The sequence below is a fragment of the Phyllobates terribilis genome, unplaced genomic scaffold, assembly GCF_046119375.1.
Source record: "Phyllobates terribilis strain yellow unplaced genomic scaffold, ASM4611937v1 Scaffold_1__5_contigs__length_1240528914, whole genome shotgun sequence".
In the NCBI taxonomy this organism is placed as follows: Eukaryota; Metazoa; Chordata; class Amphibia; order Anura; family Dendrobatidae; genus Phyllobates; species Phyllobates terribilis.
This window is the reverse complement of record NW_027362761.1, coordinates 855,713,295-855,739,136: the sequence shown is the minus strand read 5'-3', so window position 1 is coordinate 855,739,136 and position 25,842 is coordinate 855,713,295. Positions and strand designations below refer to the sequence as shown.

The window sequence follows — 25,842 nt, the reverse complement described above, 5'->3', positions numbered from 1 at the left end:
GCAGGGTTTTGGCTTTTGGCTATGGGTGGGTGAGGTTTAGGCCACGTTAATTTCATCTTAAATGTGTATTCAACTGTGGTGAACACATATCTAATAGAGATCCATTTAGGATCCAAAAGAGCCAGCTTTGTGTGGCGATTGGAGACAAGTGACCAGGTCACTGAAAAGAGCCTGACTATCCATCACTGCTTGTGAAAGTAAGGCTATGTTCACATGTTGCTTTTTTTTGCTGCCTTTTTTATGCAAATTAAAAGCTACTTTTTACAGTACCAGCAAAAGCTATGAGATTTTAGAAATCTCATGCACACGCTTGTTTTTTTTTCTTGACTGAATTGGTAAACTGCTGCGTTTTTGAAAACTGCAGCATGTCATTTCGTTCAGCATTTTTGCAGAGTTTTTTTCACCCACAGAAAGCAACGAGTAAGTGCAAAAAAGCAGCAAAAACCCTGCCATCAGTTTTTGAAGCATTTTTGGTGAAAAAAACATAGGTACAAAAGCATGTGAAACCCAAGTTTAATCCATAATGTCTTGGCATCCTCACATGAGCATGTATTGGTATAGTTTAATTAAATTTGTGATATGTGGTAAAGTAAACAATGCCTGACCAATTCAATGCCCTACCAATTTGTGAAAGTCAACAATTCCTGACCAACTCAATGCCCTATCAATGTGATAAAATAAACAAGATCTGGTAGGGAATTTGGCACATTTTCTGTGCAGAAAAGTACAGAAAGAATTGATGTCTCTTTTTCCAATTACTTCTCACCAAAGTTAATGAGAATCTTATTTCAAGTGGATTTGAAGTGTTCTTTGATTTGGATTTTGTCATTTATTGTGCAACAATATCCTTGTCAAGGAACTCTGGATAGACATACTGTTGTATTATATTGTTTTATCTTGCAGACAATTAAAATGTTATTTTTCACAGAATAATGATCAGAAGGAAAAAGTAATATATATATATATATATATATATATATATATATATATATATATATATATATATATATATATATATAAAAAAAGTTAAATTATATAAAACATAAGAAGATCTCCTTACCAGAATGGTGAAGTATTTAATGTTTTCTGCTGTGTTATCCTTGTTTTTTATGTGCAAACTGATAGTGACATAATCAGTTACATGTTCACTGTGTGCAGATATATACAGGTAGTTTGGTTGCCATGTAGGTTGGTATGCTTTTGCAGTCATTGTTACATTAGCCTGTTGCTCATCTTCCAAACCTTCAACATTTGTTTTGACCTTTAAAAGTATAAAAATAAGACTATTTTCAGACTCATTTAGGTCAAATGCACAAGAAGCACATAATGTCTTACACTAAATTAAATTGTAATTAGTAGCGTACTATACCTAAATACTCATTATGTACCTTTTTTGTGTCGACTTTTGTGTAAACCTGACAGGATTCAGACTTTGATGTTTTTCACGAATAGAACATGTACACATAATCTTATGGAGCTGTTCACATGTTTGTGTTTTATTGCAGATCATGTATTCTCCAAAAAAGTCATGGATACATGTTCATTTTTGATCAGAGTCATGGATCAAGATTATTTTTGGAGAAAAAAAACGTGGATTTCTGTGCTGCCAATAGGTTCACAATGCACAGAATGTATCATTTGCGGTTTGATTGTCAACGCGTTTCAAAGTTTACACACTTCTTCCTCAAGAAATAACCACATCAAGTGTGCTAATATAAGAATGGTGGTAAATCGATCGAACTTTGATGGTCTATACCCTTTTCTAAAGGTAGCTACCATATGTAGAAGCGGCATGAATGCTGATTGCAGCCCTTTGTTTTTTTTCTGCTATCAGAATACACACGCTTATTGCAAAAAAAACACCAGGCTGCCAACATTAATGTCCTGACAGGATCCCTTTAAAGTTTTGGTCAATTTTCATGGTCATATTAGGTGGGACGATGCAAATCTTTGTAGGTATTTCTGACCTTAAAGGGAACCTGTCAGATCCCCCGTGCCCACAGAACCACCAGCAGTTGGGTCTGCATACATAAACAGTCCCTGTATTACATTACATTAATTGCTATCAGATGTTTCTCAAAAACTACCGAAGGGGTGATCAAAATAGTTATGATACATTTTACAGTTATATCAATTAAACTTACGGTTACTGTTATCTCCTTTTCATTGCTTTCTGTATTATAAGTCACATGTGCCAGTCCTTCCTTTGTTGACCATCCTCTGTTTTCACCACATTGTACATGAACACCATCTGCCGGAGTCATATCAGGATTTTTAATGGAAACCTATCAGATAAAACTACAATCAATGTCACAGTAGCGGCATTTCACATGACAGGCATTTTTTAGTTGTAAACTAAAGCTAAAGGGCCCCATTGATTATAATGTGATCCCATTTGGTTTCCATTTTTTGAATGAAACAAAGTACTACATGCTATATTTCAGGTTGCATTTTTTGATCGTATGAGAAAATCACTGATGGCAAAATCTGACCAAACACTGTTGGAAATCGGATCCAACACACTGACGAAAATCAGTCAGGTTTTCCTCTTTTAACAATTCTTACTGTTATTTGAAATGGAAGGCCAGGTACAAAATAAGATGGAGTCCTAGTAAATGCAATGGTATATGGTGATGACACAATCTTGATGTTGGTTTTATGTGCTGCGACATAGTCACCATCTGGTGAAAAAAAAAAACAATTATTTATTCTTTTTTTACTTACAATTTAAAAAAAAAACAATCATTATGTTTCAATAGACATTTACATGTAGAAAATATTTAACCTCTTACTGACATATGACATAACTGTATGTCATATGCCGGCCTCCTGCCTCTAACCGCATCGAGTGAAGTAGAGCCCGCGACTGATAACCTGTTAAATGCCACTGTCAGGAAGGAAGGGGCACATTATTCTATGCGCCCATCGGCGCGCCTATGACTTGATTGTGGGGCGCAGATGGGATTCTGATGGCCGGGGATCTTCAGAAGACCCCCGTGCTTGTCATGACAGTACTCCTGTAACATGGGAGGCTTTAGCCGTGGGTGATGTACTCATCTTTCACGCCCCAGCACGCTACATGAAAATGGGGGTCCAGACTGGATTTGTGGACTTTTGCTATAATGGATATACGCTTCTGCAGACCACATGGTGCCATTATCTTCGGCTGGTCAAAACCAGATGTTACGGTGTTAAGTGAGAGAAACCATATTTTCTTCTTTCCTGTAGTCACTCTATCTTTCTTGGTTACTTTCTCTACTCTTTTCACAGTCCAGCACACTACTTTGGAATCTTCTCTCATTCTCAATAATGTCACTACACTCCAGTAAGCAAGAGTCCTATACTCCAACCCAGGGTTCAGAGTCCTTTTCTCCATAAGAGAATTTCTGTGCCAATATGGCGGCTACTCAGCTTCCTTTCCTACTGACGCCCCTGGACTACCAAAGGGGGCATTTTCTCTTTGTCTCGCTTCACTTTCCCTTTTTGTTTTGTTACATTTCTGGCAGATAACTCCGTACTATCTCCCACTAGGCATCCTGCCCCAGTCCCCAATACTTCTTCTTTCACTTTCTCACTATTTCATTCCCGACAGCAGACTGCTACTAACTTTTCTTCCAGGTGTCGCTACCCTATAGGGTCTTACTATCTGGATCCTTTGTCTTGCCACAGGAACATCCACTCTATGCAGGCAGTTCTGCTAACTAGCCAGACCTGAGGTGCAAGCTTGTCCCTATCTGATTTTCTAACAGGAAACTCGCCACAGTCTGCTCACATTATCCCTTCCCATTCTGGGCTAGTCCCTACTCTATATTTCCCTGTTAACTCCTTGCTGTTGGGCAGTAAACAACCTCATCACATAACTAACATCATAATATATCTGTCGAGGTCTCCACACTTTCCTTGTCTGCTATGTTACTATTGTGTGGAGGTTGTCAGTCTGTTTTGGTTTTGCTGGGTCGGATCTGCAATCATCTGTGTTCACTTCCCTTGATTAGTCTTCTTCTTAAGCATGCTAGCTCCTTCACCCAGTGCCAATTGTACACTTGCTGTTGCCTGTGTAGGACTGATCTCTCTGTGCTCTGTGCCTGACCCAGCCTGACTATTTTTCCTTACCTGGATTTTGACCATTTGCCTGTTATTTGACTATTCTTTTGTTTGCACCATGTGTACTTCCTTGTCTTTCTGGCTTTCCTGATCCCAGCTTGTGTAGTGGATTACGCCTCTGACTTCTCCTTGTTGTACTGTGCCATTTTCCTGGACTTGACTTTGGATCGTTTGACCTCCCTCTATTTATCCAGTAAGTAGTACTTACGTAATATTTCTTTCAGTAATATTAGTCTCTTCTCTCCTCTTCTGGGACTGTTATTTCTGTAGTGACTCGCGTCACAGTATCACATCACATATCGTCAAGGGGGAGTGTGGGCAACACCTCTATTTCCTTACACTCCTGTGAAAGCCAGCCGGTAGCTAGTGTTCACAGGAAACCATTATTTTTGTAATATACAGCAGTACTCTAGTACAGTATAACTGCGTATATTACAAGCGATCAGATGATTGCAGATTCAAGTTCCCTGAGGGGACTAATAAATACAATAGAAAGTGAAACAAAGGTTTTAAAAAATATGAAAAATTTAAAAAAAAGTTCAAATCACCCTCCTTTTTCCCCCATTAAAAATTACGAAAAAAAAATACTGATATTTGGTATCACTACATTTGTAAAAGTCCGATCTGTCAAAATATAAAATAAATTAACCCGATTGGTAAACGGTGTAATGAGAAAAAAATCAAAATCCCAGAATTACAGCTTTTCAGCTATTGCAACACTGCAATAAAATACAATAAGTGGTGATCACAACATAGCATCTACCTCAAAATAGTATCAATAAAAACATCAGCTTAGGGTACAAACAATAAACTCTCACACTCCTCCATCAACCAAAAATTGAAAATATTATGGAAAATGGCAACACAACTCAATAAATTTAAAATGTGGTAGTGAGTTTTTATATCCACATGTGGTTCACATAATTTTGTATCATCAGGCCATAGATAAAACTTTGTGTTTTCTACTAAAATATTGTTTTAGCTTCAGAGTTTTAATTTTTCACTAGAGTTAGTAAGAGAAAATGGACCTACAATTTGTTACACTATTTCTCTTGAATGCAGCAATTCTCTATGTGTGGTCTGAAACTTCTGTTAGGGCTCATGGCGGGGCTTGTAAAGGAAGGAGTGCCATTCAACTTTTCGAGTGCAGATTTTGCTGCAATAGTTTGCAGCGACTATTTTGACTCTGCAGGTGTTTAGCAGAAAGAAACATGCAGCCGATATATAATTGTTAAGTGGGCCCTTCCCCCTACAGTAATGGACAGGTGGACACTAACTGTGATTTAGACACAACTACAGGGCACAGAAGTGAGGGTGAGGAATGGGATTTTGCAGAATTTTTTTGAGGTGGGTGTGAAGAATGGCATCAGAGAGATCCCGCAGAATCCCATCGCTGCCACCACATGTGAGGGATCCACACCTCGCCACCCGCCTGACATCACAGTTACGTCAGACGGAACAAGTGATACGGATCTGCCCTTTGCACCAATTTGATGTTCCGCACCCCCTCGGGGACACGTAAGGTCAGATTGGTACAGTTCTACACAGAAACCCCCTGTCCATACGGGTACAGGAAGGCACCGGGAGTGAGAAGAGGTGGCCACTCAGTCACTGACGTGGCACCACACTCACTCACACCCCTGACAGGGTTAGAGGCTCCTTCACTAGCCCCAGTGAAGCAGAACCTTGGCGACCTAGTAGAGCTGCCACCAGTTTCTATTAGATATAACGGGAATTATATAGGGCCAGAAACCAGCCCGGTAGCGTGTTTGTTGGACCGAACAACGGACATGAGGATTCATGGATCGAGATAAAAGAGCAGCCCAAGGTTAAATTATATATTTAATCGCCTTAAGGGCACACTAGACAATACACTATATACTTAAGGGTTATATATACATAATGGTCCGGGATGCAAACACAATAGTAGTGGTACAAAAGACATAAGCAGATAGTAAGAGTCAGTTACCAGTCAGATGGAAGTCCTGGCTTGCGGGGGAGGGACTGCAACATGGGAGGCTAGTGGGTCCCCCCTCTTTTCTGTGCCTTCCCTCACACGATGTATCATCGCGACCTCCCAGAAAAAAGACCATGGGCCAGAGCTGCAGGAGCTCTTAACCTCTCAGGGTCACTCCCCCTTCTGCCCCCTGCGCTGGACCTAAATCTCCACCTCTGGTCCCTCTAAGCAACAAACTCAAAAAACTAAAATAGGCTATAATTCCTTAATGGACAGTCCTAGGGAGCCGGTTCTGGTGTCATCGGATCCAGCCGGGGACCTTCTACGCATGGAGACCAAACACAGTAGCCCTAGGGGTTTCCGAAAGGCTGTACTGTGTATCTCCCCATCCCTACTAGCTAGACTGTGCTGGAAGCCAGGGTGACATTCCTCATGTTCGTGTGATTCCAAAAATCTATTTGGTGTATTGCTGGGATGTATCATATTTCCATAACTCAGTATTGAATCATAATTGTCTGACACAAAGGGAATGTCACATGGCTTGGGTCCACAGGGGGTCTTCCTGTAGCAGCTCCTTGGCAGAGAGCTGTTGTGAGACATTTGTCACTCACTGTCTTTCTTTCCCCTCCCTTCTTAGCTGAAGCAGTGTCCAGTTACAGCTGTACACTGTAGACCATTATAATCCCCTGCCAAACAGGATACACTGATTGACATGGGATTATATCTACAATATTCTTCACAGTGGGGTATTCTCACTTTTCCAGAGCATTTGCACTTTCAGAAAACAGAGCTATGACAAAACTGATGCAGACTCAGGAGCTGACCAGATATACGATGAATACAAGTCTACACACCCCTGTTAATTGTCAGGTTTTTGTCATGTAAAAAAATAATAAAGAAACCACAGATTTTTAGGTAGGTCTATACTCTGACTGGGCCATACCAAAACTTTGATCTCCTTCTGCAAAGCCATAGTTTGTTGATTTGAAGGTATGTTTAGAGTCATTGTTGTGCTGAAATTAATTTTTCTTGATCTTCAGCTTTTTAGCAGAGGTGTGAAGGGTTTAACACAAAATTGACTGATATTTTGAACTATTCATAATTCCCTTCATTTTACTAAGGTCTCAGTTCCAGCTGCAAAAAAAAGCCCAAAAGCGTAATGCAGTCTCCACCATGCTACTTTGGTGCTCTTTTGGTGATGCAAAGTCTTGGTTATGCGCTAAATATACAGTGGGGAAAATAAGTATTTGATACACTGACGATTTTGCAAGTTTTCCCACCAATAAAGAATGGAGAGGTCTGTAATTTTTATCCGAGGTACACTTCAACTGTGACAGAATCTAAAAAAATTCAGAAAATCACATTTAATGATTTTTACATAATGAATTTGCATTTTATTGCATGAAATAAGTATTTGATACAATAGAAAAACAGAGCTTAATATTTGGTACAGAAACCTTTGTTTGCAATTACAGAGGTCAAATGTGTCCTGTAGTTCTTGACAAAGTTTGCACACACTTTAGCAGGGATTTTGGCCCACTCCTCCATACAGATCTTCTCCAGATCTTTCAGGTGTCGAAGCTATTGCTGGACAACATTGGGTTTCAGCTTCCTAAAAAGATTTTCTATTGGGTTCAAGTTTGGAGACTGGCTAGGCCACTCCAGGACCTTGAAATGCTTCTTACGGAGCCACTCCTTAGTTGCCCTGGCTGTGTGTTTCGGGTCATTGTCATGCTGGAAGACCCAGCCACAACCCACCTTCTATGCTTTTACTGAGGGAAGGAGGTTGTTGGCCAAAATCTCGTGATACATGACCCCGTCCATCCTCCCTTCAATATGGTGCATTCATCCTGTCCCCTTTGCAGAAAAGCACCCCCAAATTATGATGTTTACCCCACTATACTTCATGGTTGGGATGGTGTTCTCGGAGTTGTACTCATCCTTTTTCTTCCTCCAAACACGGCGAGTGAAGTGGATACCAAAAAGTTCTATTTTGGTCTCATCTAACCACATAATCTTCTCTCATGCCTCCTCTGGATCATCCAGATGGTCATTGGTGAACTTAAAACGGGCCTGGACATGTGCTGGCGTGCCCTGCAGGATTTTAATCCATGACGGTGTAGTGTGTTAGTAATGGTAATATTTGAGACTGTGGTCCCAACTCTCTTCAGGTCATTGACCAGGTCCTCCCATGTAGTTCTGGGCTGATTCCTGACCTTTCTCAGAATCATTCTTACCCCACAAGAGATCGTGCATGGAGCCCCAGACCAAAGAAGATTGACAGTCATCTTGTGTTTCTTCCATTTTATAATAATTGTGCCAACAGTTGTTGACTTCTCACCAAGCTGCTTGCCTATTGTCCTGTAGCCCATCCCAGCCTTGTGCAGGTCTACAATTGTGTCCCTGGTGTCCTTAGATAGCTTTTTGGTCTTGGCCATGGTGGAGAAGTTGGAGTGTGGCTCATTGAGTGTGCGGATAGGAGTCTTTTATACAGGTAACAAGTTCAAACAGGTGCAAATATTAAAGGTAATGTGTGCAGAGTAGGAAGGCTTCTTAAAGAAAAACAAACAGGTCTGTGAGAGCCAGAATTCTTGCTGATTGGTAGGTGATTAAATACTTATTTCATGCAATAAAATGCAATTTAATTATTTAAAAATCATACTATGTGATTTTCTGTAGTTTCTTTTTAGATTCTGTCTCTCACAGTTGAAGTGTACCTACGATAAAAATTACAGACTTCTCTAGTCTTTGTAGGTGGGAAAACTTGCAAAAATGGCATTGTATCAAATACTTATTTTCCCCACTGTACCTTTTGAAATTATGACCAAAATGTTCAACCTTGGTCTCATCAGACCATTACATTTCCCACATGCTGTTTTCAGACTTTTGATATAGATTTTGGCAAAACATAGCCAAGCTTGGATGTTTTCTTTGTAACAAAAGGCTTCCATCTTGCCACTTCACAGGCCCGACGTATGCTGAATACATGAGATTGTTGTCACATGCAGTACACAACCAATACTTGCAAGAAATTCCTGCAACTCTTTAATGTTGCTGTAGGCCTCTTGACAGTCATCCCGACCAATTTTCATCTTGTTTTTCATACATTTTGACCAGGTCTATGTCACTGTTATGCCAAATTTAATCCACTTATTGATGACCATCTTCATTATATTCCATGGTAGTTTTTTTTTTTTTACCAGTCTCCTGACTGATAACTTTCAGCAATGAGATCCCTTTGCTATGCTGTAAGCTGTTTATGGACCATGGTTTTGCTGTGAAATACAACTAAGAAAATCCAAGAAAATTCTACTAGAACAGGTTAACTTTTTATAAGGGGTATTAATCAGAATCACTGTCAATGATGGCAGCGATGTACTGACTACTATTTAACATGAGTTTAAATGGAAATGGCTATTTCTGAACAAAACCACATCCCCAATTATAAGAGGGTGTTCACACTTATGCAACCACATTATTTTACTTTTGTTGCTGTTATTTTTCCTCCCCTCAAAATTATTTCAGTTTGTATTAATGGATTTATATAGATTATGGGTGACATTAAAGGTGGAAGAAATTCTGAAATTATTCTTCTTGGTATTCTATTTTACATGACAGAAACCTGGAATCTTAACAGGGGTGTGTAAACTCTTTTATATCCTGTATATGCCTCTAATACATCATATGTCAGTAAGGGGGTTAAGACAAGGTGCACAATCTATCCAATCATCTAAGCAGAGCACTTATGTCAGTTTTCCTTCTAAATATGTGAAAAACAGGATTTAGACAGGACCCCTGACAGATCCTTTCACTATAAAGAAGGGGGCTGGAGGCATGGGAACCTAGAAGGAAGCCCCACATGACCGGGATTGGCCAGGAGGGTGCAATTTTTAAATCCCAATGGTCCGAATTGGGTATAGGCTTTGAGGGGCTGACATTTGGATGGGGGTGGGGTAAAGGGGGGGAGAGGTATAATAGGGAAAAGTGCGGGAAAACGGGGAGTCCAGAGAAGAAGTCATTGAGAGAAGTTCTGGAGCACTAATCCCAAAAAAAAAATATATATATATATATATATATATAATAATTTTACCTTTTACCAATTTGCTGGGACACTCTTTTGGCTATTATGGAGTCCGTGGAGTCCCTTATCGCCAGGCTGAGGGAGACTGCCAGATCCAGGCGAGGAGGGTGGCTTGAGTCCCAGCTGGCCGAGCTGCTGGGGAATGCCGGAGAGGAAGAATCCCCGTCGGGATTGGGAAGAATTGCCAGGAGGACGCGGCCCCCCGAGAGGCTTTCCTCGGAGATGGTCGGTACGGGCAGCAGGCGCAGGCTGTGGAGCCCCTCAGGGGGCCCTGCGTCCGGTGAGCATGCCGGTGGAATCCCCTGCCGGCGTGCCCACCGCGGCAGGAATCCGCCCAGCCGGTCTGTGGGCTCCCCCTGCATCGGGTCACGGTCCGCGACTGAAGTTCCCCGCTCCGTCGTGGTGCGGCCTGCCCCTTCGGCGCGCCGCAGTACTAGATCTCAGGCCGCGCCGGAAGCAAGGCCCGGGCCGCAGACGCGTCATCCGGGGGCGGGGCCTCACCAGAAATGGGGCCTACGTCTCCGGCCCCGGATACAGATGGATGGGACGCACAGACAATGAGCGGCGTGCGCAGGTACACGCCCCCCGCTCCTAGATCCAGCGGCAATTCAAGACGCCGGTTATTCAAAAGAAAAAAGGGCGGCAATCCTGCAGCGGGGAACGGAGGGACCAACAGCGCGGCAGGCACACCTGGCGACATTCCTGTCAGGGTGCCTGCCAGACAGACCAGAGGGGGCAGACAGCAGCGGAGCTACACGGGCAGGCAGCAATTCCAGGACCTGCTGCCTGGCCCAAGTCACTCCAGGCAGAGGGATGGAGCGGCGGGCAGCAGTACGGAGTTGCCTGGCAGTTATCCGCGGATCAACACGGATCAGGCTGGTGAGTCCGGGTCTGAAAATCGCGGAGGTGCACGGTTGGCGGGGAGGACCGGAGCAGGGACGAGCGGAGGACGAACGACGGGGATGTCGGCACAGGCTCGGGTCCCCCCTGGTGACGAGGAGGCCAGGGGCGCGGGCCTTGAGCGACAGGGGTCGGTAGTACTGGATTATGGAGAAGAACAAGACGAATCAAGGACTCATCAGGACTCGGGGAGTACGGCTGGCGGGGACACAGCACCTGCGCAGCTTCATGAGTATGAATCTATGTATGGTTTGTCGCCCGCGGGGTCTTTAACGGATGGGGTAGGGGATAGGCAGGTGCCTGGGCCCAGCAGGGAAAATGTTAGGGGAGGTAGTGGGTCAGATGTAAGCGGGTTTAGGGATTTGTTGGTTAACATGTCGCGCATTTTGGCGAGAATAGACGGGGGGGAGCCATTCAAGGGGGGTTGTCACCGGCGGGGGCTTGGCTACCTAGTCAACCGGCGTTGTTGCAGGTGGGGAGCGAGTCGGCCAGGTCGACGGGGTATGCAGCTGGGACACCTTCTGGGGTATCGGTTTGTGTGCAGACAGAAAAGGAAAATGCGGATACTGTAAAACTGGATGATAGGGCGAAAGGGGAGGTATACGTGTGCTTTGAGGGGCCGTTGGGGGCGCATTTAAAAAAAGAGGTTAAAGAAAAGATTTGGCGGGACGAGTATGTCGAAATTTTTTCCCTTCTTCCGTTGGAAAAGTTTAACCTTGATAAGGGAAAAAAGGACGACAGTAAAAAAGAGGAGGAAGAGAAGCGTAGGTGAAGGTTGATTCCACAGACGTTTGTCAGTTGGTTACAAGCTTTTGCAATAATGGCTAGCGTTATTGGAGAAAAAGCTCCTGATAATTGTTCGGGTTTGTTTTGCTACCTTGATGCTATTGGGGAGGCTCATAGGACTTACGGGGGTCAGGAGTGGTTACGATATGACGAGCAATTTCGGCAGAGGAAAGCAGTCCGCCCTGAGATCAGATGGGATCAAAAGGACATTGGTTTGTGGCTCAAGGTTATGGCCCCAGTGAGGTATGGGCAGTCCTTTCACGGGAGCAGCAGTAGTGGTAACCAATCAGCAGGACACGGGGGAAGTAGCCAGGGCGCGCAAAGCACTAAGAAGGAAGTGGGAACTTGCTGGCAATTTAACGTTGGCCAATGCAAGTACGGGAGCTCCTGTAAATTCAAACACGTGTGCTCCCATTGTAATGGAAGCTCACACGGAGCATCAAAATGCTTTTAGAAGGGTAAGGGAAAGCAGACATTGGGTACCGGTCAAGGGGGTGACTCCGGTAATGGTGCACGCGATGGCCCCCTTTCTAAGTAGGTATCCGGATCAGTTGAAGGCTAAGGTCATTTCGGATAGGTTTTTGGTAGGTTTCAGAATCCCTCCTCCTGAGCACGAGGTCCCCTTTTCAGTAAAAAATTTGACGTCGGCTTCCCTTCATCCGGATGTGGTTAGCGTGAAGTTGGCTAAGGAGGTGGAATTGGGCAGGATGGCTGGACCGTTTCGGGTATTACCTAGCAGCAGGGTGGTTATTTCGCCGTTGGGGGTTGTGCCCAAGAAAGAGCTGAATAAGTTTCGTTTGATTCAGCATTTGTCGTACCCGAAGGGGCTCTCGGTGAATGATGGCATTGCACAGGAATTATGTTCAGTTGAATATACATCATTTGATGCGGCGGTGCGATGGGTACAGCGATATGGGTCAGGATCGTTGCTAGCCAAGACGGATATCGAGTCGGCTTTTCGGTTGCTGCCAGTTCACCCGGATAGCATCCCGTTGTTAGGTTGTTTTTGGAATGGGGTATATTACATGGATAGGTGTTTGCCAATGGGTTGTGCAATTTCGTGTTCTTTATTTGAAACGTTTAGTAACTTTTTGGAATGGGTGGTGAAGGACCTGGCATCAGTTAATTCAGTCATTCATTATTTGGATGATTTTTTGTTTATAGGCCCTCCGCAATCGTTGTTGTGTAGGAATTTATTAGGTACTATGGTGTGGGTAGCGGAGCATTTTGGCGTACCATTGGCAAAAGAAAAGACAGAAGGCCCTTGCACAACCCTAAGCTTCTTGGGCATTGTAATTGATACGGAAAGGATGGAGTGTCGATTACCTGAAGATAAATTGTGTTTGCTCAAGCAGGAGGTCGATAGAGTCGGGAGGTTGCGCAAGGTGACCCTGAGGGAGCTACAATCGCTGCTGTGGCGCTTAAAGTTTGCATGCAGGATTATGCCAATGGGCAGAATTTTTTGTCGCAGGTTGTCAGGCGCGACAGCAGGAGTGCGTGCGCCCCATCATTTTATCCGCCTAAATAAGGAACACAAGGAGGACCTGAAGGTTTGGAAGTTGTTTTTGGAAAGCTATAACGGCAGGTCGTTAATCCAGCAGGAGTTTGTAAGCAGTTTTGATTGTGAGATATTTACAGATGCTGCAGGAAGTGCTGGTTATGGGGCCTACTGGAAAGGGCAGTGGAGTGTTGGGGCATGGCCGATTGGTTGGACGGAGAGGGGTCTTACGAGGAACCTGGCGTTTTTGGAATTGTTCCCTATTGTTGTCGCGGTTACTATTTGGGTTGAGTGTTTTGCCAACAGGAGAATTCGGTTTCATTGCGATAACATGGGAGTGGTGTCTGTCATCAACAGCTTGTCGGCTTCGTCCCCGCCGGTGATTAGGCTGCTCAGGGAACTAGTTCTTTGTTGTCTCAATTTGAACGCTTGGATTACAGCAGTCCATGTTCCAGGCGTACAAAATTCCATAGCAGATGCCTTGTCTCGTTTTCAGTGGGACCGTTTTCGGGCGCTAGCACCAGAGGCAGAGGACGTGGGTCAAGAATGCCCTTCGCATTTGTGGCAACTGGTTATGGAGGAGCCGGACGGTTAATAAGGGAGTCCATTACGAGGCAGACCTGGGCATCATACGAGGCATCGTGGCGAGTATGGCAAAGTTGGATTCTGGAGTGGGGTGTGGTGGAAAGTGAAGGAGATAGAGAGATGGCACTGTTGTTTCTTGTGGGAAGGGCAGCAGATATTGGATGGTCTGTGTCAAAAGTTAGTAAATTTGTAGCAGGATTGGCATTCGCTTTTAAATTGCAGGGGATAAAAGATGTTACAAAGTCCTTTTTAGTGAAGCAAGCACTTAGGGGCTTTAGGAGAGGCGGTAAGGTGTTGGATAAACGAAGACCAGTGACTTTTAGTATTTTAGAGTGGTTGGGTTTTGTGTTGGATAAGATTTGTTGTTCAGTTTTTGAAGCCACACTGTTTAGATTGGCTTTTTCATTGGCGTTCTTTGGCGCACTAAAATTAGGTGAGTTGGTGGCACCAAGTAGAAATAAGGTTGGGGGTTTGTTTGCTGAGGATGTGAGCGGTCGGAAAGGGGGCATCGAATTTTGGATTAGGAGGGGGAAGACGGATCAATTGGGCAGAGGCAAGCGAGTGGTATTGGGGTAGGTTAATGGATCTTTTATTTGTCCTAGGAGATGTTTAATGGTCGGGACGTAAGGGCCCATTATTGTGTCATAAAAACTGAGAGTTTTTGTCATGTTTTCAATTTATTGCAGTATTTAAAAAAGGGATCCGGGAGTTGGGCCTTAGTCCTGGGGTGTACAGGTCGCATTCTTTCAGAATCGGTGCGGCGTCAGAAGCGGACAGTTTGGGTTTAGGAAAGGATGTGATTAAACGCATCGGGAGGTGGAGTTCTGATCATTATCTGTCCTATGTGCGGCATTAGGTATGCGGAATTATGGTTTTATTTTGTCCAGAAGTGAATACCTTTTTGGTTGTCTTGTTGCAGGTGACGTCCCGTTATTAGTCTGGATTCTTGGACACTCTTTCGTTCATTGGGGGGCGCTGCGGGCGGATGTGAGGCCAAACGGTAGGCAATTGGGTTTTAGCAGAGAGCAAGTGGTGGTCCGGTGGCTGGGTTTTCGAGGGATGGTATGGAGAAGGGTGCTTCCTGAATTCCATAAGGCGGCTCGTTTGGACCGGGCGCCGGACATTTTGTTGGTGCATATGGGGGGAATGATTTGGGGGCTCGGCCGGTTAGGGAATTGATGAGGGATATTCGAATTGATTTTTTAAGGTTATGGACATCTTTTCCTGGGGTGTTGACGGTTTGGTCTGACATTGTGCCGAGAAAAAATTGGAGGGAGGCCAGATCAGTGAAGTTGAATAGAGCCATAGCAGCTTTTGTTGGTAGAAACGGGGGTGTAAGTGTTCGGCATCTTGATCTTGAGGCAGGGGTTGGTGATTTTTGGGCAAAGGATGGTGTGCACCTGAACGATATTGGGATTGATTTATGGGCATTATCTATACAGGAGGGGATTGAGAGGGCTTTGGCAGTGTTGGGGCGCTCACGAGCCTGAGGTGGTCAGGGCTGTTCGTCTGTGGCAGGGGGGTGGGGTTCTTGGAGTTGGCACAGAAGTGTCGGTGGGAAAGTTATTGGAAATTTACAGGCAGTGGCTTGATTAAGCGGGGTGATCTGGCATTTGGTTTTTGGGGCTCTGGACGGGGTTTTACCCTGGGAGCTTTTGGTGCCCTTGAGCTGGTGATGGACGGCTGAGGGTAACACGGTGGTTCGATTTCGGTTTAGTTATGCCAGATCTAATTTTTAACTCCAAGAACCCTCCCTTCTTATTTATTTGAATAATAATGTTTATATGTTAATGTTGTTTGTCAATAAAGTGGCCGCTGTGGCCAAATTTATCCAAAGAAATTACAGGTGCAGTGTTTTTATTTGTTAAGGTACGTGAGGTCGGTAAGATGGGGAGGGGGCTTATGGAACTATGGAACCCGGGTTGGCCGTACACGGTCAAGAAGGGGGCTGGAGGCATGGGAACCTAGAAGGAAGTCCCACATGACCGGGATTGGCCAGGAGGGTGCAATTTTTAAATCCCAATGGTCGGGATTGGGTATAGGCTTGGAGGGGCTGGCATTTGGATGGGGGTGGGGTAAAGGGGGAGAGAGGTATAATAGGGAAAAGTGCGGGAAAACGGGCAGTCCAGAGAAGAAGTCATTGAGAGAAGTTCCCACCCACCCACCCTCTTTTTTCCATTGGTATATTTCGTGATTAATGGTAAAAGGGTGGTTGTTTATCGTGAAAGAATTAAAGGGGTATTTGATGTTGTGCATTATACTGGGTTATATTAAAAGTGTTATGTAAAGTTGTGTAAGAAGGTTTGTGGCAGTGGCCTGGCGGGGGGTGGGGTTCTTGGAGTTGGCACAGTAGTGTCGGTGGGAAAGTTATTGGAAATTTACAGGCAGTGGCTTGATTAAGCGGGGTGATCTGGCATTTGGTTTTTGGGGCTCTGGACGGGGTTTTACCCTGGGAGCTTTTGGTGCCCTTGAGCTGGTGATGGACGGCTGAGGGTAACACGGTGGTTCGATTTCGGTTTAGTTATGCCAGATCTAATTTTTAACTCCAAGAACCCTCCCTTCTTATTTATTTGAATAATAATGTTTATATGTTAATGTTGTTTGTTAATAAAGTGGCTGCTGTGGCCAAATTTATCCAAAGAAATTACAGGTGCAGTGTTTTTATTTGTTAAGGTACGTGAGGTCGGTAAGATGGGGAGGGGGCTTATGGAACTATGGAACTCGGGTTGGCCGTACACGGTCATGAGGCTGGCAAAGATACTCTGATCTCTGTTCTGGTGGTGCCTGTCTTTTTTAGATGTGCACTTAAGCACAGTAGTCTGGGCTTTGGTACATGCCTACAAATATGGACAGCTCCAAAACAAAAGGAGAACTATGTCAACAGAGGCCATACGGACTCTAAAGTGACTCCATTTGCCTCATTATAGTGAACTTTTGTGAAGTGGTTTGATGAAAAAAACTGTATTTTTGCGTTTTTTTACTTATTTTTTATCGTGTTCATCTAATGGGTTAAAGTACTGTATTTTTCGGATTATAAGACACACTTTTTCCCCCCAAATTTAAAAGGAAAAGGGGGTGCGTCTTAAAATGCGAAGGTACAATATTTTACCTCGGGGGCGGCGTCGGTGGAGCAGGGTCACAGATACAGGAAATTGGTGGGGGCTGCGGCAGGAGTGGGGCGATGCTGCAGGCCCCATCCTCTCAAAAGAATTTGGCGGTGAGCGGAGGTTCCCTCTCCAGTACTTAACCCTGCGGTGGGCTTCAGGAAAATGGCCACTGGAGCATATGCAGATTCAGATCTTGAGAGACGAGATCTCGTCTCTTGAGATCTCGATCTGCGCATGCTCCGGTGGCCATTTTCCCTAAGCCCACTGCAGTGTTATATACAGGAGAGGGAACCTACACTCACCGCCGACGTCTTCTGAGGACGGGGCCCACAGAATCACTCCACTCCCGCCGCCACCACTGCCTAAGTCATCTTGCTGAGTGGACGGGGTCCGCAGCATCGCCCGACTCCTGCCCCAGCCGCCAACCCCCTGTATCTGTGACCCTGGCTCCTGTGACCCCTGCTCCACCACCGCTACCCCACTCAGGTAAAATGGATTATAAGGCGCGCCATTTTATTTAGAAAAACATTTTTCCTATTTTGCACCCGCAAAAATACGCAAAATATGGTATGTGATCATTTATATTGGTGGTACCAAATCTGTGTACTTTTTTTTGTTTATTTCTGGTTTTATATTAAAAATGTGTTTTTAATTGGAAAACACTTTTCTGTTATTATTTGTACTTTATTTTGTGTTTTTTTTTAATTTTTACAATTTTTTTAACCTTTCATTTACTGTTTTACTTATTCCCACTATGGTACTTCAACCTTCACTTGTCTAATTGCTGGGTGGAATACACTGCAATTCAGGAACCCTCTGAGACGCTGCTTATAGCAAAGCCTATCAAGCCACACCGAGGTGGGGGGGGGTTCATTGTGAGCTCCCGCCCTTTCAAAACCTTGTAGATGGCACAATCACTATTGACCATGGTATCTAGAGGGTTAAAAAGCCAGGTACACTACTGGCGTCAGCTCTGGCTGTTGCTGCAGGAGAAGCTAAGTAAAGCTCTTGTGGTGATTGCATTGGGCATGGCAATTAAATTCTTAATTGCAATTAATTAAAATAATATCAACAGAATATTTTTACAATAAAGCAAAATGAGTGTTCAAAAATCTGTACCTGTTGAAAAGACTGTTACATTTGCATAAATGTAATGTCCAAGTAGCTCATCTTCATTACTGACAGCTTCCAAGAGTTGCGACTTTTTAAGTTCTACACTACCTTCTCCGTTATTTATCTGCAAATAGAACAAGGAATAACATTGTAATAAATATTTCTGTGGATTCACTGAAAAAAAAAACATTAAAGGGACTTTCCTTAATTTTATTTTGCTGGCCTTTCCTTAAGATCATCATTGTGCGCTCATATCCTACGAAGACCCGCACATACACATCATATAGGCATACATACACTGGCAACATAAACACAGTCTGCACATACATGTGCACAAAGGTATGCACACTACACGTTACGTGCCACACTAATCACCATATTGTCAGAATTCCTGTTGTCCTTCTACAGTTGGACCACTAGTGGCTGCTATTGTTCATCTTAATAATTGTGCTGCAATCCCACTCCATACCACCGGAGGCTGCTGTTGTGTTCTGCAATTGCCCTTTACTAAGATGGCAGATTCTCAACCTATGGGATCCATCTAGTTTCCTGTTTGGGCTTACTTAAAGCCGCATGGATCTCTCACTCATTGCTTGAGTATTGTGTCTAGCTGTTAGCCTAGTTCCAGTCTCCAGCTCCTGAACATTCTTACCCAGACTGTTCTCACCTATCTATGAATTGTTTCCTACAACTCCTTTTGCTAACTCCTACAACCGCTTGCTGTTCCTGCTCATGCTACTTCGGCCACTGGTTTCAAGCAGTTCTACGCCAGTATCATAACACATACAGTACAGACCAAAAGTTTGGACACACCTTCTCATTTAAAGATTTTTCTGTATTTTCATGACTATGAAAATTTTACATTCACACTGAAGGCATCAAAACTATGAATTAACACATGTGGAATTATATACTTAACAAAAAAGTGTGAAACAACTGAAAATATGTCTTATATTCTAGGTTCTTCAAAGTAGCCACCTTTTGCTTTGATGACTGCTTTGCACACTCTTGGCATTCTCTTGATGAGCTTCAAGAGGTAGCCACAGGAAATGGTCTTCCAACAATCTTGAAGGAGTTCCCAGAGATGCTTAGCACTTGTTGGCCCTTTTGCCTTCACTCTGCGGTCCAGCTAACCCCAAACCATCTCAATTGGGTTCAGATCTGGTGACTGTGGAGGCCAGGTCATCTGGCGTAGCACCCCATCACTCTCCTTCTTGGTCAAATAGTCCTTACACAGCCTGGAGGTGTGTTTGGGGTCATTGTTCTGTTGAAAAATAAATGAAGGTCCAACTAAACACAAACCGGATGGAATAGCATGCCGCTGCAAGATGCTGTGGTAGCCATGCTGGTTCAGTATGCCTTCAATTTTGAATAAATCCCCAACAGTGTCACCAGCAAAGCACCCCCACACCATCACACCTCCTCCTCCATACTTCACGGTGGGAACCAGGCTTGTAGAGTCCATCCGTTCACCTTTTCTGCGTCGCACAAAGACACGGTGGTTGGAACCAAAGTTCTCAAATTTGGACTCATCAGACCAAAGCACAGATTTCCACTGGCCTAATGTCCATTCCTTGAGTTCTTTAGCCCAAACAAGTCTCTTCTGCTTGTTGCCTGTCCTTAGCAGTGGTTTCCTAGCAGCTATTTTACCTTGAAGGCCTGCTGCACAAAGTCTCCTCTTAACAGTTGTTGAAGAGATGTGTCTTCTGCTAGAACTCTGTGTGGCATTGACCTGGTCTCTAATCTGAGCTGCTGTTAACCAGCGATTTCTGAGCCTGGTGACTCGGATAAACTTATCCTCAGAAGCAGAGGTGACTCTTGGTCTTCCTTTCCTGGGGCGGTCCTTATGTGAGCCAGTTTCTTTGTAGCGCTTGATGGTTTTTGCAACTGCACTTGGGGACACTTTCAAAGTTTGCCCAATTTTTCACACTGACTGACCTTCATTTCTTAAAGTAATGATGGCCACTCGTTTTTCTTTACTTAGCTGCTTTTTTCTTGCCATAATACAAATTCTAACAGTCTATTCAATAGGACTATCAGCAGTGTATCCACCAGACTTCTGCACAACACAACTGATGGTCCCAACCCCATTTATAAGGCAAGAAATCCCACTTATTAAACCTGACAGGGCACACCTGTGAAGTGAAAACCATTTCCAGTGACTACCTCTTGAAGCTCATCAAGAGAATGCCAAGAGTGTGCAAAGCAGTCGTCATCAAAGCAAAAGGTGGCTACTTTGAAGAACCTAGAATATAAGACATATTTTCAGTTGTTTCACACTTTTTTGTTAAGTATATAATTCCACATGTGTTAATTCATAGTTTTGATGCCTTCAGTGTGAATGTACAATTTTCATAGTCATGAAAATACAGAAAAATCTTTAAATGAGAAGGTGTGTCCAAACTTTTGGTCTGTACTGTACGTGTACATAATTACACTATGGTCCGGCATCCACATATATAACTGATGAAGATTAGCCACTCTCATGTGCAAAAATAATCCATCATGGCATACAGAGGAATCCATCATTCATTGGTTAATCCCTTCCCAACATGGCCAATTCCCGTTTTTGCATTTTTGTTTTTTTCCTTTCCTTCTTCCAAGAGCCATAACTTTTTTATTTTTGTGTCCACATAGCCATATGAGGACTGTTTTTTGTTCGACAATTTGTACTTTTGAGTGACACCATTCATTTTACTACATACTAAACTGGAAAATGGGGAAAAAAATCCAAGTGCGTTGAAATTGTGAAAAAAAAGCTTTGTTTTTGTGAATTGCTTTTATGGCAGACATTTTGTGGTAAAAATGACCTGGCTATATGAGTCTCATCAGTACGATGTGGTGCAAAAAAAATCTGAAATTTGTAAAAAATAAATAAATAAATAATAATTTTTGATTGTGTCGCCATTTTTCGGTCAATAAAGGTATCTGAGGGCTTATTTTTTTGTGGGGTGAGACAAGATTTTTAATGGTACCATTCATTTCTTGCAGAAACTGTTGCAGCCACAAAACCTCCACCTACAATTCTGGCAATTTGACATTTTTACTGTTTATGGAGTTAACCGATTGGGTTAATTATTAATTATTATTTTGATAGCTTGGACATATGTGTATTTTTTTTTTCTAATTTTATTTTCATTATTTTTAATGGGCGAAAAGGGGTGGTGATTTGAACTTCTGTGTTTGTTTAATTTTTTTATGATTTTTGAAAACGTCTTTTTCTTACTATATTTATTCATCCCCTTAGGGAACTTGAACCTGCAGTCATCTGATCACTTGTACTATATACAGCAATAACACAGTATTGCTGAATATACTTAGAATCATGGTATCCTTTGAAGCCCAGCCACAGGATTTCAAAGGAACTCAGTTTGTCATAGCAATCTATCAACACCCTGTGATCGAGTGAATGGAACGACAATGGTCGCACAGAATGACATGCCCCCATGCCAGCACGCTGTTAATGCTGCTGTCAGAGTTTGAAAACGGCATTTAATAGGTTAACAGTTGTGGGTGGAGCTCCTAGCTGTAACACAGTCATTATCTGCTGGGTAGTGGTCAGGGAGCCTGCTCCATATAGCTGCTACCGGCTTGCGCCATACATATACAGCGGATAGTGGTAAGAGGTTAAAAAACATGCATGATTGACTTTGTGTCTCTGTATGGAATAGCACAGTGGCAAGAGCAGACATCACAGGGGCTTGAGAGCTGCCAGGACCCACTTCCACTCCCAGAGCACAAGGAATTGTGCACAATGATGAGCTATTGGACTACAAAGGGCCCATATATTGATCTTGTACAGGGGCCCTCTTTTGTCAGTGGTATAATTAACTACTTACATAAAATGGCCACTGAACTACATGTGAACTATGTCACATGTAGACAAACTATGTCACATGTAGGGAGAAGATACAGATTAGATATTAGAAAAAAGCGAGGGTGCTCAACGAGTGGAATGGGCTTCCACGAGAGGTGGTGAGTTCCCCTTCAATCTAAGTCTTCAAACAGAGGCTGGACAGACATCTGTCTGAGATGATTTAGTGAATCCTGCATTGAACATGATGACCCTGGAGGTCCCTTCCAACTCTAACATTCTATGATTCTATGTAATGTTAGCATAGTCAAAAAAACTGAATATATAAACCTATAGAAATGAATACCTCAAACAAAACATCATACAAATAATTAATGTTTATTGTAGTATTAGTTGCATGATTAAAATCAATTGAAAATACTCAGACTCATCGTGTTAATAGAAATCAAAGGGGGAGTATACATAATTATTGTTCATACATGGTAATAAAGCTCATATATCAAGGGCTCCACTGGTAATAGATATCCTGGAGATATTCGTATAGCTAAGAGCTTCCTCTGTGATATGTAAGGGTGGTGGACTGTGCATTATGTAATGTGAATAATGTCTTGCATCTTTGTATATATTGTGATAAGTATAGTATACTGCTCCCGTTGAAGCGTTAGTCAACACGATTCGGCCGTTGTCCTTCATGTAGCCCGCACCCTCCTGCATCCATGTTTTATGTTGTTTGAATAAAGTTTTTTATGGGACAGAGAGTGCCAACTTTCATCCTTTGTGAAATTGCATAAGCATAGTATAGTGTGTTCTAGGTAATGTTAGCAATGTACAGTGTAAGGAATAGTGTATAAGATTGGTAGTATAGAGATAGATAGTTAACTGTAGTTTAGGTAGCAACATTAGTGTAAGAGTAAATGTTTGGGACTAGCCCATAGTGGAAGGGTATTAATGTTAGGGCAAGGGACTGCTTCCTGTAATTAGGGAATTCAAGTTTGGAGTGCTAAGTGAGTAGTGCTGCCAAAGGAATGATCCATAGGAAGAGGAGACTTAAAGGGTTATTTCCGTCTCCAAGATCCTACCCCAATATGTAGTAGGTGTAATAATATTAGCAAATACCTATAATTAGAAGTGTAGTATAGTTTTTTTGACTTGCTATGTCTCTTTCCTCATGTGCAGGCATTGCAGAACCTTAGGTATCTATGGTTACGTCCACTGATAAAGTGACAGTTAGTTAGCTAGTTGCTAGTGGTTGTAACCATGGATACCTAAGGTCCTGCAGTTCCAGCATATGAGAAATCAAAAAAACTATACTACATTTCTAATTGGAGATAATTGCTAATATTATTATTATTATTATTATTATTATTATTACTACACCTCCTACATATTGGGATAGGATCTTGGAGATGGGAATACCCCTTTAAGGCCGGGGATAGCGAGATCCTGAAGAAAAGTGACTGATTAGTCATAGTGGACTGCCAGAGAAGGGTCCGTGTAGAGGACGCCAACGCCAAGTCACGATCCCAGGAGCTTACAACGCTGAAGGTAGCTGGCCTAAACAGGACTGAGTTTGAGAGACTAGTGGGGGTCCCGAATAGTAGATCCAGGGCGCCAGTAGTGATAGAAATAGGACGCGGAACCACTGAGCGAGTAGAGAGACACGCTGATCAGGACTGTGGCGACATATTACGAAACAGTGTATCTCCAAAGCCCTGTAGTACTGTAGAACTACAGAAGAAGGATACTGTGTGAGAGAAAATGCTTTATGCCGTAGACAAATCGACCATAAGACTTTGTGCCTGCTATCATCCCTTGTATATAACCTTTGCCAAATAATCGTTCATTAAAGACTTTATTTTTGGACGACTGTCTCTTTTATTGAACTGTGGAAACTATGGTCCTGGCCAGCCCACACCATCGGCTCTCCGCAGCCTGCATGTGCATAAGTCTCTCACAGCACGGGCCCACACACCCAGCCAGGACCCACACTTTAATGTAGCGCGCCAGGGCATAAATGGAGATGAGTGCCTCGCCCACAGCTACCGCCCTGTAGCATGCTACAGATATACAAGTTATTTATCTAAAGTATAGATGTATACAGTAAATACAAATAATTAAAAATAATATAGTCCATGAGAAACATACCGAGAACTATAGGTGCGAAGTGTTTAAATGCAAACTTCTCCATACAAAAGATACAAGGAGAAATGTGCCACAATGGTAGCTTAGTAATAAATCACTATTTATGGATCATGTGTGACATCAAACAAGGCACAGAAGAATCTCAGGCAAGGTAGATAGAGTGTATAATAATTATATGAGCTACAAATGGATCGTACTCCCTCACGTATGCACCCATATACCGTAAATATTATATAGTCTATCTACCTTGTCTGTGAGTCTTCTGAGCCTAGTTTGATGTCAAACATGATCCATATATAGTGATTTATTACTAAGCTACATATATCCTTGTACTCCTGGAATCTTTTCTATGGGGCTCTATAAATGTAAGCACTTAGCACCTATAGTTCTCTGTATGTTTACTTATAGTATATATTAGTCCACCACTCTACTTGTGCCGTCCATTCTGCTAATGACTTAAAACTAAAATCCTCAATAATCCACACCTCCCATTCTCGTCTCCAAGGCTTCTCGTGTGCTGTGCCAATCTTTGGAATGCACTACCCAGGACAATTCAATTAATTCCAAATACCCACAGTTTTAAGCGTGGCCCAAAAACGCACTTCTTTAGACTGGCCTGTCGCCTCACCTCAGTGATCTAACTGTTCCCGTTTTTGCCGATATAAATGTTTCTTTAAAATCATGACCCTCGTAGCATCTGTTCACACACCCTCCATGCACTTAATAGCCCTCAGTGTCTGTACTGTACACATACTGGCTGGTGACCGGTTCATGCAGCATTGTGTGAATACCCTATTTAGTATATTATGGCTAGATCGTACAATACAAGCTCTTTTTACCATTAAGGCTGAGTTCACACGATGCGTATTTAATGCTTTTCCGCGGCGTTTTTGCAGTTGCATAAATGCCGCGGAAACGCATGAAAAACGCATGGTAGAAGGGCAGCAATGTTCCCCAATTGAAATCCGCATGTGCTGTGCCCATGATGCGGATTTTTCCGCAGCGTAAACGCTGCGCTCAAAAATCCGCAGCATGTTTTCGCCGCCATTTACTTGCATTAGAACGCGCCAATTCCGCAAGACTGCATCTGTACTTGCGTTATTGGCGCGTTCTAATGTGCGGATGGTACCCGAGTGTGGAGAAGAGGAGAGTCTCCTCCACACCCAGGTACCATTAAAAAAGCTGTAAAACAAGAATAAAATAAAAAATATATATATACTTACCATCTGTCGGCCCGCGCAGCGCTCCTGCTTGGTTCCCGGCACTTGTTAGTGAGTTGAAGGACCTGCGCTGACGTCAGAGTCATGTGACGGGTCACGTAACGCTGACGTCGGCAGGTCTTTCAATTCAAAGTTGCCGGCAGCCGGGAGAACGGAGTGTAAAGCAGGACAGCGCGGGCCATCGGAGGTAAGTATATACACTCTCTCGGGTCATATATTTAGTATATTTATATAGTGTGACCTAGTTGTCAAGCACTTTCCAGGTGATGCTAAAATCGCCTGGAAAGCGCTTGTCAATCTGCATGCGGAAACGCATGTGAATCCGCATGTATTCTGCAGGAAAAACGCATGCACAATCTGCATGCGTTTTTTCTGCCAGGGAGATGCAGAAATGATGCAGAAATTTTCTGCTTCATTTCTGCATCGTGTGCACATACCCTTACTGTTTGGGTCTCCCCTATTTCCTCATAGATTATAAGCTTGCGAGCAGGACCCTCACTCCTTTTGGTATCTGAGTTATGTGTTACTCTGTAAT

At 43.2% G+C, this 25,842-nt stretch overlaps 1 protein-coding gene across 2 annotated transcripts in view; it reads right to left on the bottom strand.

Moving 5' to 3' along the window:
* The window catches only part of LOC141153639 (venom factor-like), a 302,324-nt gene that overhangs the window by 204,101 nt on the left and 72,381 nt on the right, over window positions 1-25,842 (bottom strand). For both annotated transcript variants that reach the window (XM_073638632.1, XM_073638641.1), the window contains exons 9-12: window positions 18,138-18,255; window positions 2,566-2,681; window positions 2,145-2,285; window positions 1,061-1,261 (exon numbers count right to left, since the gene is read on the bottom strand). In XM_073638632.1, coding sequence (XP_073494733.1) covers window positions 1,061-1,261; window positions 2,145-2,285; window positions 2,566-2,681; window positions 18,138-18,255 — 576 coding nt within the window. The remainder of the gene's footprint in view (window positions 1-1,060; window positions 1,262-2,144; window positions 2,286-2,565; window positions 2,682-18,137; window positions 18,256-25,842) is intronic.